General features: G+C 62.4%; 1 protein-coding gene across 3 annotated transcripts in view; it reads left to right on the forward strand.

Moving 5' to 3' along the window:
- Positions 1 to 9,888, forward strand: part of USP36 (ubiquitin specific peptidase 36) — a 10,562-nt gene extending 674 nt beyond the window's left edge. The window contains exons 2-20 of one of the 3 annotated variants that reach the window (XM_039716116.1): positions 264 to 552; positions 618 to 842; positions 1,505 to 1,615; positions 1,878 to 1,980; positions 2,583 to 2,650; positions 3,049 to 3,119; positions 3,470 to 3,552; positions 3,855 to 3,975; positions 4,235 to 4,375; positions 4,708 to 4,808; positions 5,001 to 5,139; positions 5,348 to 5,995; positions 6,575 to 6,678; positions 7,276 to 7,782; positions 8,022 to 8,158; positions 8,541 to 8,696; positions 8,958 to 9,073; positions 9,153 to 9,285; positions 9,370 to 9,888. In XM_039716116.1, coding sequence (XP_039572050.1) covers positions 264 to 552; positions 618 to 842; positions 1,505 to 1,615; positions 1,878 to 1,980; positions 2,583 to 2,650; positions 3,049 to 3,119; positions 3,470 to 3,552; positions 3,855 to 3,975; positions 4,235 to 4,375; positions 4,708 to 4,808; positions 5,001 to 5,139; positions 5,348 to 5,995; positions 6,575 to 6,678; positions 7,276 to 7,782; positions 8,022 to 8,158; positions 8,541 to 8,696; positions 8,958 to 9,073; positions 9,153 to 9,285; positions 9,370 to 9,374 — 3,258 coding nt within the window. In that variant the 3' untranslated portion in view covers positions 9,375 to 9,888. Of the gene's footprint in view, positions 1 to 40; positions 553 to 617; positions 843 to 1,504; positions 1,616 to 1,877; positions 1,981 to 2,582; positions 2,651 to 3,048; positions 3,120 to 3,469; positions 3,553 to 3,854; positions 3,976 to 4,234; positions 4,376 to 4,707; positions 4,809 to 5,000; positions 5,140 to 5,347; positions 5,996 to 6,574; positions 6,679 to 7,275; positions 7,783 to 8,021; positions 8,159 to 8,540; positions 8,697 to 8,957; positions 9,074 to 9,152; positions 9,286 to 9,369 lie in introns of those variants that run through there. The other 2 variants (XM_039716118.1, XM_039716119.1) reach the window with 2 other exon arrangements.
- Positions 9,889 to 12,647: the final 2,759 nt, after the last annotated feature.

Raw genomic sequence — 12,647 nt, forward strand, 5'->3', positions numbered from 1 at the left:
GCGCTCCTCCGCCCTGCCGGCGGGGCCGTCCGTGGGGAGCGGAGCGCCGGGACCGGCCGGGCCGCAGATGGCGGCGGCCGGGCCGAGACCGCGCGGTGGAGGCGCTCGGGGTCGCGGGTAGCGGCGGAGGGTTTGCGGTGCCCGCGGGACCCGCCGCGGGGGCCGTGGCGGCGGCCGGCTGCTCTGAGAGCCGGCGCGCAGCGGGAGAGGCCTCGCCGGGCCGCTGCCCCCCGCTCAGCCAACCCTTTCCGCCCTCTCTGCAGCCGCGGCCGCCGGGCCCGCCGAGCCGGCCGCCCACGGCGATGATCGCGGAGAAGTTGCGGGAGGCGCTGGAGCCGGGGCGGCGGGAGGCGGCGGCGGAGCTGGGCCGGCCGCTGGCCGCCGCCGCCCGCTCCGTGCTGCAGCAGCGCATCGAGTTCGTGCCCGCCCGCCGCGGCCTGGCCGGGCAGCTGGGGCACCTGCGGGACAAGTACGAGCACATCGGCGCCGAGGCCATTGGCTGCCCCCTCGGCATCACCGGCAGCCTTCCGGAGCGGCCGCAGAACCCCCCGGGTGAGTGGAGAGGGTGAAGGGACACCCCGCGCTCCTGCCCACGGCTGACTCTCTGCTCCCCTCAGGACAGAGCCATGCCCCGCCGAGGGCCGCGGGTGACGGGATCCCCGCGCCGCAGAAGGTGCTCTTCCCAGCCCAGAGCCTCTCCATGAAGTGGGAGCGGGTCCACCGTGTGGGCGCCGGGCTGAGTAACCTGGGGAACACCTGCTTCCTGAACTCGGCGCTGCAGTGCCTGACGTACACGCCACCCCTCACCAACTACCTGCTCTCCCGGGAGCACGGACGCACTTGTGAGTGGGGACCCCGGTTCAGGGGGCTGGGAGGGACGAGCAGCGCCTGCCTGTCCTGCTCACAGTGCTGTGCTCAGCACCTCTGCCTGGCTCTGGTGAGAGCGTGCAGATATCAGGATGCTCCTTCCCTGCCCTGCCTGTTTTTCTGTCAAGAGGCTGTTCCTGGGTCCTACTCACTTTTCCTGGCCATAGCAGTGTTCCCATGCTTGGCATCTTTGTCTCTGCTGGGTGTAGCCAGGACTAAGATGGGCCCAATGGGGCCTACTGGCTTCTTGGGGGTCCTGAATAGCCCCTGACTGTGGGGAGTGCGGAAGAGCAGCGTGGCAGGTGCTGCTGTGAGCTGTCACCACAGGGAGCACACAGGCCTTGCATCCCCATCCATAGGAATGCTGGCAGGATCTGTCCCTCAGGGCCAAGTTATGGGATGGTCCAGTGCATACCTGGGACCTGTTTTCTATCAGTGTGAACGCTGTCTCATGTGGGCTGCTGCCCTGGCTCGTCCTGTGATGGGCTGTGCCGGCTGGGATGGCACAGGCTGGTCCCCATGTCCCGTGGCTTCGAGCTCATAGGGAAAACTGAGCTGTATTGGACCAGAGATCACCTGTCCTGCCTCCATCTCTCCTGGGTTTGTCCCCAACGTCGTGTCGTCTCTCCTGCTCCAGGTGCCCACGGAAGCTTCTGCATGATGTGCACTATGCAGAACCACACGATTCAGGCTTTTGCCAACAGCGGCAATGCAATAAAGCCACTCTCCATCATCCGAGACCTCAAGAGTAAGGAGGGCTGCCCCCCCATGACTAATGTGGGAGCAGAGCTATTGGGATTGGGGCATGTTTTGGCAAACAGCTCCACTGAGATGACTCATGGAGCCTCGGAGTGCCTGGAAACTTCTTGGGCTGCCAGGGGCTTCCTCTGTGACAGAGTCTGATGTGTGGTTTGGGTTGAGGGGACTCAAGCCCCAGAGTCCTTGCCCCAGGGAAGGCAGGGAGGGATGGCATCTGTTGCAGCACGTGCTGAGTCCTCCCTCTCTTGCAGAGATTTCCCATAACTTGCGCTTCGGCAGGCAGGAGGATGCACACGAGTTCCTGCGCTACACCATCGATGCCATGCAGAAGGCCTGCCTGAATGGCTACACCAAGTATGTGGGGCCTGACGGCCCATCACTGCTCTTTGCTGTTCCCTTGCTGGTCCCCTGCACTCACGGGAGTGGACTGTGGAGTGAACATGTGCCCCAGGTCAGCCTTATTGTGGGGAGGTTCTGACTCCAGGGGCCTCGGGTGTGGGGTCCAGCTCTCTGCCCCTCAGGGACAGGGCTCTGGGCTGTTGTTCACCTTCTGCTGACTCCTCCACCTCAGCATAGCTGCAGTTCTGCCCCCAAATCCCGAGGCTGCTACAGGCTGGGATCACATCCCACTTGCCGAGGGATACAGGCCTACTTGCTAGCTCAGCCCCACCTCTGTGGCTGTGTAAGGGCAGCTTCCCCCAGGCCCTTTGTCCTGGGAAGCTCTGCCTCTGCTCTGAGCTCCAACCAGGAGCTTCTGCATCCTTGAGAGGAAGGTGTGTATTGGAGCCTGGTGTCACCCTTCAGCTGGGACCCAGGGAGAGCAGTCTGGCAGGGGCTGTGACTTCCCTGGGGCTCCACAACCCGGCCACTGGCCAGAACACAGAGGGGGGCTGTCCTGAGCAGTCCAGCAGGGCTGGCTGCTGCAGTGTGAGATCTGTGCTGCTGTCTCTGTGTAGGTTGGATCGCCAGACCCAGGCCACAACTCTGGTTCACCAGATCTTCGGTGGTTACCTGCGGTCCCGTGGTGAGTACCAGAAGTCTGGGCCTGGACCTGGGCAGTAAAACCCTTTGGGAAAATGGCTTACATGTTTGACTTAACAGAGCTGCAGTTGGTCAGTCCTGCAGCACTTGTGGGTCATGACCCCTGGTGTGGCAATGGGAAAAGCCGCTGCCTGGGGGGCCCAAGCTGTGGGTCCCCAGCTCAGTGCCATCAGCAAAAGGAGCCATGTTCCCAGCTGTCTGAAAACAGCTGCTTCCCCAGCACAGAGTGGATGTGCCAGCCCTCCTCCCTGTGAGGCTGTCAATCCCAGTGCTGACATCCTAGAGCTGGACTGGGGGGACACTGCAGCTGTCTGTGCCCTGCTGGGGTGTGGTTGGTGCTGGTGTTGTGCCAGGGTGTGGCCATGGCTCTTCTTTTTGCAGTGAAATGCTTGGAGTGCAAGACTGTGTCAGATACCTATGACCCTTACTTGGACGTGACACTGGAGGTCGAGGTACTGCTGCAGGGTTGGGATGGGGGTCTCTGCTCTTCAGGGGGGTGTTCCTGCTCTGAGGCTCCTTAACCTGCAGACAGGTGCTGGCAGGAGGGAAGCAGCTCCTGCTGTTGCTCCTCCTTCCCTGTCTCAGTGCCTGTGGTCTGAACATGAGCTGTGACCCCTCTGTGCAGGCTGGCAGTGCTGTAGGGCGGAGCAGCCACCACGCCGTGCCAGGGCCAGGCTCAGGACTCTTGGGCAGCCTGCAGCCCTGTGCTGTGTGCTCTCTCCTGGGGCCAGCACCTCTGCAGGGAGTGGGGCTGTGCCGTGGGCAGGCCCCACCTGCCCTGACCTCCACCCTGTCCTTGCAGCGAGCCGCAAACATCGTGCGAGCCTTGGAGCTGTTTGTGAAGCCAGAGCAGCTGGGTGGGGACAACGCTTACAGGTGCAGCATGTGAGTGTGAACATAGGGGCTTAACGGGGTCCATGGGTGTGATGTGGGAAGGCTGCCACAATGTGGGAGGGCTTCTGTGCCTGCTGCATGGCTGAACCGTGAGGTACAGGGCCATGGAAGCCTGTGATGAAGCCTGCTGCTCCTCAGCTTCCTTGTCTTCAAACGCATGGCCGTGGAGAGATGTCTGGAGCAGTGCCTGGTGCCAGCAGCACCATTCCCATGGGGTTTGCCATTGCTGTGTGGCCAGGGCAGGCAGCCATGGATTTTGGAACAGCTTGAATAGCTTGAGCTTTCCTGGGCAGGTGCAGGAAGAAAGTGGCGGCCAGCAAACGTTTCACCATCCATCGAGCCTCCAACGTTCTCACGATTTCACTGAAACGCTTTGGCAGTTGTGGCTCTTCAGGTGGAAGGAAAATCACCAAGGTGAGTGCTCAGTGATCCACAGCCAGGGCTGTGTCCTGGCCCAAGGTCCTGCCCCCAGCAGGGCGGGAGGTGGTCCTGGTGCAGTCCTGAGGCCATTCCCCCATGGGGGAAGTTGGGTTCATCCTGGTATCTTCCTTGCCAGTCTCTGCCTGGGGAGAGCATGTCCCCTCCCTCAAGAGATGGGACTCATAGCACAGCAGAACTGCTCTTGTTCTGGCAAGAAAGCCATGGCAGCTCCTGAGACATCTTCTTTCCACAGGACGTGGGCTACCCTGAGTTCTTGGACATCCGGCCTTACATGTCCGAGCCCAAGGGCGATCCCATCACATATGGACTCTACGCAGTGCTGGTGCACTCTGGGTACAGCTGCAACGCAGGGCACTACTTCTGCTACGTGAAGGTGAGCCTGGGATGCTCCCTTGGGACCCTGTCTGGGCTGGGGCCTGGTAGGTGCTTGTGGGTCCCTTCAGGGTGCAGAAAGGAAGGTGCTTGGTAGGGTGGATGGTGTGGAGCACTGGACATGGGGCACAGACTGTGGTCAGCTGCAGGAAACATGAAGGTCTGCCCTGACAGAGCTCTCTGGTCTGCCCTTGGGCCATGTGTGGGTTTTGGGGAGAGGAGCTCTGATGATGAGTGCTGTTCCTGCTGCTCTGCAGGCCAGGAGGCTCCCTGGCCAGAGCCTGACCCTGTTCTCAGACACAGCCTGACCTGCTCCATGTTCTGCTTCCACAGGCCAGCAACGGGCAGTGGTATCGAATGAATGACCATGAGGTCCACCCCAGCAACATCAAGGTGGTTCTCAACCAGCAGGCCTATGTGCTGTTCTACCTGAGGTAAGAGAGCACCCGGTGCCTCCTGGTGCCCTACCCCCACCAAGCAGCCCCAAGGCCCCTGGGTGTGTGCTGGCCCAGAGTGGGGGTGGCAGGGAGTGGTCCAGCCCCGTGTCATGGTTTGCTGTAGCACCTCACCTCCTCCAGCCTCTGGCTCCCCTTCCTCGTGTGCCTGATGTGCTTTGCCTTCCCCAGGCTGGGCAGCCCCAGGAAGAGCTCAGCAGGGCCCATGGCCACGGCTGCCTTCAGCCCACCCAGCTGCACTGCCAGTGACTCCAAGCCAATGAAGAAACCTGCGATTAACGGGACCCTGTGTGTGCCACCGATGGGCCTGGTGAGTCCTGAAGGTTGGTGCTCCCAGGAGCTGCTCCTCCACAAGCCCTGGGGGCTGCAGCCAGGCCAGGAGGTGGATGAGTGGGAAAGTGTTGTGCAGGAGGAGAGATCCTGATCCTGCTGAACCCAGGGATCCTGGCTGGGCACTATCACTGTGTCTGTGGCTCCTTGAGTTTCCTCACTGAACTTCTCTCTTTCTCCATGTCTAGAAAGAAGACAAGCTGCTGGGGAAGGGACAGCCAGGTCCAGGTGATGTTGGAGTCCCTGTTGCCCGCAGCTCTTCTGGGATGGGCTCAAAGCTGACAAATGGAGTTGCTCTGTCAAAGCCACCCTTTCAGACCCCATCATCCAAACTGCCTCACAGAGCCACCCACGAGGCCACACTGCTGGGCAGTGACACCGTCCAGAGGCCCAAGAAGCCACAGACACCTGGCATGCCCAGAACAGGCTTCCATGCCACCAGCACCATGTGCAGGGCCAAAGCAGGGCTGCCCCCACAGGGCTCAGACAGTGAGAAGCCACCTACCTCATCCAAGCTGCTGAAGTCCAGCCAGGAGCCCAGTGGCTGTGGGGCGATGGCCGGGACCCTGAAGAATTCCTGGGGCAGCACAGTGGGGCAGCTGGCCAAGGAGACCCACAGGGCCAAGAGCAATTCCAGCAGCTTCTGCACCTCTCAGGGCAGAGACTCTGGCACCCACCTCCCTGCTGGCCCTGGCACCAAGCTGGCTGTCCCTAAAGACTGTGACCTGGCTGCCCTCAAAAGCTCCGGGACAGCCCCTGTGAAACCCTCCCTGCTAGAGTGGGGCAGCACCATGGCACCGCTGCTGGCCAGGAAACCAGAGCTCTCAGCCAAAAAAGTGAGTGAGCTTCTGCCCAGAGACTCCAGCTGAACACCTTATGCCTTCTGAACAGGTTGTGTAGGGCTCCTGCCAGGCACCTGCTGACCAGGGGTGGGTGGGGAGAGCCCCCCAGCTCCTAGCCCAGGGCTGTGCTGGCTGCTCTCCCCCCTCTCTGGGTCGGGGTATGGGAGCAGGCCTTGCTGTTGTCCACATCCCTGAGTGATGCAGGGGTTGCCTGGGGCAGAGGGGTGACTGTGCCAGTCCCAGTGGGGGGGGGCCTTGGCACCTTCTTGGTGTCACCTAGCCCCTGGGGCCAATGGCAGGAGGTGATGCCACAGCAGGAAGGTGAGGGGTGCCTCCTCCACAGGCAGTGAGTGGGCTCAGGAGGGTGCACTGGGGTTCCAGGTCTTTAAATTTCTTTCCTTCCTTTTTTCCTTTGTTCTTCTAACTGAACACACTTCTGATTCTCCCACCCCCCACTTGCCTGCCCCTGTCTGTGTTTGTTCTCCCCTTTTTCTCTTGGCTCCCCTTTTTCTCTTGGCTCATGAAGACCTTGGTGTTAGGCTGCCAAGTTTTTATTTATGTCAATAACTGCAGGGCAAACCCTCTCAGAAGATGAGCGTGAGTGACCACCAAGCACAATCCCAGCCCTCAGCCACCACCCATCCTGACTCCACTCCTAGGCCTCTGGGCAAGTCCAGGTAAGCAATGCCATTGCTCCCAGGCTCCCACATGGCAGGCAGGCCAGTGACAGCCTTGGGTGCTCCATGGAGTATCTGTGGGGCCTTGCAGCCAGCTTTTCTGTTCTCTGGGGCTGGCAGGGCTTGCTCCAGGTATGAGAAGAGCTGACTTCAGCACAGAGTGGGAGGGAGCTTTGCAGGCCCTGACCCTGTACTAATGTCCCATAGGATCAGGAGGCACCAGCCTGGTCTAGATCTTGCTCTGGGTGTCCCTTGTAGCCTTCTCCACCAGCAGGTGCTGCAGCAGCACCCACTCTTTCCTGGTCTGCTGTGGGACCTGTTAGTGCTTCCAGAGCAGCATCTGATTCCCATTTTATGGACAAGATGGCAGCAGTTGGGTGTTGTGTTTCTGCACCTCAGGGGAGGGAGGAAGAGAGGGGCTTCCAGGCTTTCAGGTCAGCCTCTTTTCCTGTCCCTCAGCCTGTCCTCTTCTGCTCTTGACCTTCCCAATCCTGAAAAGCCTGCCTTCAGCTTCGTGCTCAACTTGCCTGCTCAGCACCCAGCCTCCCTGCTGACCCATGGTTCCACTGCCCACACTTCACACCACCTTCTTTCTAGCAGCAGGGACGCGGGGTCTGGCCAGGAGGAGCCAGAGGGTTCCTTCAAAAAGAAGCGTCGGAAGAGGAAACATCGTAGCACAGACAGGAGCCCGGGTGCTGTGGCTGTGAAGGACGTGGGTGAGGTCTCCAGTCCTCCCAAGAAGGAGAGAATTGTTTCTCCAGAGAGCTTCAAGGACAAAGACTCCAGGCTCCCCAAGAAGGAGGGCATTGCCCCTCAGAAGGACTTCATTGATAAAGACTCCAGGCCCCTCAAGAAGAAAATTGCCTCTCCAGGCGACTTTGTGTCTGTCATGGGGAAGGAGGTGGCACACAAGGGTCTCAGCCATGGTCTGGTCTGTCAGGACATGAAGAGTGGGCCCAAGCAACATGTGCCAGAGCCCAGTATTGGCCTGGGCATGGAGCCAGCTTCACCTCTCAAGAGGAAGAAGAAGAAAAAGAAGAACAGGAGCAAAGACAGGCCCTTGAAGATAGAAGAATGCAGCTCTGGGATGCTGTCTTCAGACAGGTGAGGGACAAGAGGCATGTGAGAGCCTGAGGTCAGGCTCCCTGAGTCAGGGGCTTCTCATCTTTGTGCAGCAGGGATGCCCCTCAGCATGCCTCCAGCTGAAGCCCCTGATGGCTGTGGGTGGGTTCACCTCTCCCTGGGTGCAGTCTGGGTGTCTCTGTGCCTTGTTGCTCTGTGGGCAGCTCAGACTCACCTGCTCTGGTCTGGCTGGTGTGAGCTGACCCTGCTGCCTTCCCCAGCTCCAGGACAACTGAGGCAGAGCCCTGTGGGACACATCAGAGTGTGGAGGCTGGAGAGCACAAGCACCGCAAACGCAAGTGGATGGAAAGCCTCAGCAGCCTGGCTGCCAACACTGTCCCCACTGCCAGCACCCCAGGTGTGACCCTGTGCCCTCTCTGGTGCCTGGCAGGGTCAGGCCAGTGGCTTGCCTGCCTAGGAGCCCCCTTGGAGCACTGCTGTGCAATCCCCAGTGCTTGCTGGTCCCACAGCTGCCTGGCAGTGCCTGTGTCCTGCCCCCTGGCTGCCTGCTGCTCCTGGGGGACAGCCCGGGAGCCCTTGCCCGTGCCCTGGAGGAGGAAGTGGGGACAGGCCCCTTGACTGACCCCCAGGATAGGCACTTGTGTGCCCAGACACCCTCAGCCACGAGGACCTTGTCTGTCCAAATGGTGTTTCCTGGGATGAGATCACTTTGGAGAGGGAGGGGACATGGTAGCTTCCCTTGCTCCCCCTGGCTCATCCTCACCTGCCTCTTTCTGCAGTGGCAGCACATCCCAGTGACAACCAGACTGGGGATGAGAGACCCTCCCTGGCTGCCCTGAACCCTGTGGCCAGCAGTTGGGCTGGCCACAGCCAGGAGTCCAGCGTGGTGGGCAAGCTGCTCCAGAATTCCTTGGACAAGGCTTATGGCAAAGAAGGTAATCCTGGCTCACCTGGGTGGGCAAACAGCTGTGCAGCCCCCTGCCCTAAGGCCTGGGTGGGGGCAGAGCCTCCCCAGCTCTGCAGGGCCTGATCTCCCCCACACCAGTGCAGACCGGGGGTGCTCCTGGAAGCAGGCAGGTGCACCCGGGCACGGGGCTGGCACAGGGTGGGCAGCAAGGGGCTCCAGCCTCGGGCCTGGGGTGGGGCCAGGTGCAAGGGGATGTCAGCCCAGTCCTTCTGAATTCACTGCTCTGCAGTCTTGACCTGGCAGGGTGAGATTTCAGCCGTGAGCCAGGATGCCATTCGGGACACAGCGCTGGCCCAAAGCAAGACCGTCATTGATGAGTGGGACCAGGAGTTTGACAAAGGAAAGGTGGGTGCTGGGCTGGGGCAGGTGGGAGGAGGCTGGGGCCACTGCACTCTGACCTGAGCACTCTCCTACCTCTGCACAGGTAAAGAAAATGAAGAAGATGAAGCAGGAGCGGAGGAGAGACTCAAATCCATTCCAGAAGTTGCAGAACAAGCGCAATTTCTGGTTGATGTCACATCCTGCCAAGATGGCCAGCCTGGGCCACAGGCTCTCAGGTGAGTGAGCCAGGGGGCACAGCGAGCCTGGGGGCTGGGGGGGTGGCAGCCCGGCGGGGGCTGACACTGCTCTTTGCCTCGCAGGTTGAGAGCTGCATCCCTGACTGCTCAGGGAGCAGTCCCGGGTCGAGGACTGAGGGCAGCGCTGTCCTGGGAGCTGTCGGTGGAGCACGCTCAGAGGGGAGGGAATACAGCCGCAGCCCTGGGGTTGTGCCTTTTCCTTCCGGGAGCTGCTTTCCAGCTGCAGAGGAGCCTGCCCACTCTGCCTTGCCTCCAGCCTGCCTCGGCCAGGCTCCTCGTCAGCTGCTCTGTGCCTCTTCCCCTCTTGCCCCAGCCCGCACCTGCGGGGGCTCCTGGCAAGTGCCTCAAATCCATCCCTGATGCTCCATGCTGCCGTGCCTCCGCTTCCCAGCGTTAGCGACCCTCACTCCATGACCCCGTCCATCCCCTGCACGAGCTGCATGGAAAGCCTCCCCCGGCCCCGTGTCGGCCCGGCCCCGCGCTGGCGCGGGGGCACCGGGGGGGATCCCTGCGGGGCCGCAGCGCCGCCGCCGGGGCGACGGGCAGTGAAGGATGGAGCTGAATAAATCCCGGTCTTTGTCACTCGGCCGTGGTCGGCTGCGATCGCGAGGGGCGAGCGGCGGGAGGGGGCACCGGGACGGGGGTAGATCACCGGGACGTGGGTGGGGGGCACCGGACACCTACCTGGCCCGGGACGAGGCGCCGGGGTAGTCCGTAGTCCCCGCTGGGCGGCGGCGACTCTCCCGGGCGGGGCGCGTTTGGGCCGGGCCGCTCCCAGGTGCAGGACCGGGGGCGATGGCACCGGGACGGGCGGGGATTCGGCGGCGGCGGGACCTGCGCCCGCAAGTGGCAGAGCGGCCTTGGCGGCATCGTGCGGGCGGCGGCGGAGGGAGCCGGGCGGAGCTGGCACCGGGTGCCCGCCGGCAGCGCCGCCCTGCCGGGGCCCGCGGAGCTCCGTGGCCCGCTGCCCGCACGCCTGCCGTCGGCCGCTCGCAAATTGCCCCGGTGCTCCCACGGCACTGCCGAGTCCCGGCCCGCAGAGCTCGGGGCAGGTTGGCCTCGATGGCGCCCGCTGAATGTCACAACCCCCCGGATCGGGAGCTCCCGGCGTGTGGCCGGACCCGCTGCCAGGGCCGGCCACGGTGGCTCCGGGGTGCAGGGTCTCCCCTCTCATGCCCGTGCATTCTCCTCCCGCTTCCCTTGCCCTCCGTGCCCGCGGAGCGTTCCTTCCTCCCGGTGCTGAGGGCCGGGACCCGGGACTAGGCAGGGAGACTCTGCCTGTGCTCGTCTCTCCCAGGCAGGTTCCCGTGTGTCGGCAGGTGGTTTTCCTTGGCAGGGCCTTGCTGAGGGGAGGCTGGGGTCCGGGTGAGATGTGGGGCCATGGCCCCGTTGCTGGTGACCATTCTTCCTGGGAGCAGCTGGTGCCAGCCAAGTGCCGCTGCCGGCAGTGCTGGTTCAGGGGCCGGTTTCCTGCCCAGCTGTGCGACGAGGCCGATTAGGAGCTGCAGTTCCACCCCAGCAGTGACAGTGCTGGGCTGCGAGGACTTCACTGTGTAAGATAAGGAAGGTGCCCGCGGCTGCGGCCTGGCTCGGGTGTTGTCAGATACAGCCCATTAGCGGGAGAGCGCTGTGGGGAGTGGTCCTGCCGGCAGCCTCTCGGTGCTTCCCGGAATCACCTGGAAGACATCCCGGGTCATCTCAGCATTAGAAATGTCCCGCTCATCCTGCCGCGGGGGACGCAGGGAGTGCACAGCCGCCTCCAACCCACTGTTCCTGTGCTGGAGGCAGCACAGCCCACAGCTGCTCTGAAGCCCTTAAGCTGAGTTGGTTTAGCCAAGGACATTCTGCGGAGGCTGTAGCCTGGTGGGAGCCGACGGGGAGTCTCTTTCTGGTGGGATTGTGCTGACGCTAGTGTCTGCCCCACGGCTCACGGCCTCTTCAGCCGTCTGCCTCGGCAGAGAGCAAATCCCAGGGCGAGCAGTTGGCAGCACAGATGTGTGCTCCCCCCTGCTCCTGCCAGGGTGTGGGGCTGCACTCCCACCCCCTTCCCAGCATCTCCCCGTGGGGACAGCAGCGAGACTGAACCCATCCCAGAGCAGAACTGACCGAGTGGTGTGGCTCAAGCACCTCTGGATCATGGGGAGGAGGTATCCTGGCAGGGAACCATCCTGGCTGCCCTTGCCTTGCCGAGCTGCAGCACCACTGAGAGGATGTGAGGAGCACAGTCCTGTCCTGGCACCGTGTCCTGAGCTGGGCCCCATCACGGCTCAGGCTGGCCCCAAGGAGAGGGGGATTGAGCACTGCTGGTAATCCCACTGCACCCGAGGGATTACCGCTCACTCTGGCCTGGGGATTAAGGGATTTCTCTAAGCGGGGTTGATGCAGCCTCCAGCAAAGCAGTTTGTGCCTGGGGGCCTCACTGTCTGGGGCAGGATGGGTGTGTGATGGCAGGGTGGGCTGTGCAAGGTGTGGGGGATCCCCGAAGGAGGGTGGGCTGCCAGGTCTGCAGCAGGCTGGCTGAGGGGCTCCTCACCCAGGTAGTCACTGCCCTCCTTGCCACCGGCCTGCAAAGTCCTGTTTTGCCAATGGGTGCTGGCAGCCCTTTGGCACAGGCTTGGCTGTCCCGTGCTGGGACCATGGCACATCCCATGCTGGGACAGGTCCCACTGGTGCCAGGGAACACTGCTGGGGGAGCTGCTGCTGATGCCCCAGCCATTCCCTGGCACAGTGTGGGGTCAGCCTGGGCAAGTTGCTGTGCCCAGCTTGGCAAGCCACTCTTCCACAGAGCTCAGGGATGGACTCCCAGGTCAGAGGCAGAGAGATAGTGCTGGGGTAGCACCAGGCTTGGAGAGCAGAGCCAGCAGCTTGGGCAGAGGCAGTTGTACAGCTCCTCTCCTGAGGTGTTTGGAGCAGAGAACAATGAACCCCGCTGCTGACACTTGCAGTCATGTCAGGGCTGTAGTTATGGTTTGTAAACACCCCGCCTTGCCTGGACAGGGTGCAAGGACCCAGCCAGGCATCCAGGTCACTCTTTGTGGGAGATGCCACCTGGCCCTGCCTCGTCCCAGTCACAGCACCCACGTGCCTGTGTCACACTGGGGTTTCTGCAGATGCCAGTCCAGGCCCAGGCAGGCGCTTGTACAGCACGTGCCCAGCTCAGCCTCCCCCGTGCCCCCGGCTCCCTTTGCTTGCCCTTTTGCCTCCTGGTGATGTGGCAACCGCTGCTCTGGCCCCTGGGAAAGGGGAAGTGGTGTTGAAAGCAGAAGGTCAGTCACATCAGCAGTGAGGGCCTGGCTGCCCTCGCAGCCCTGTCAGCTGCCCTTCTCCACTCTCTCCTCCTC

Source organism: Passer montanus, unplaced genomic scaffold (assembly GCF_014805655.1).
Source record: "Passer montanus isolate IOZ18808 unplaced genomic scaffold, ASM1480565v1 scaffold35, whole genome shotgun sequence".
NCBI classification, from domain to species: Eukaryota; Metazoa; Chordata; class Aves; order Passeriformes; family Passeridae; genus Passer; species Passer montanus.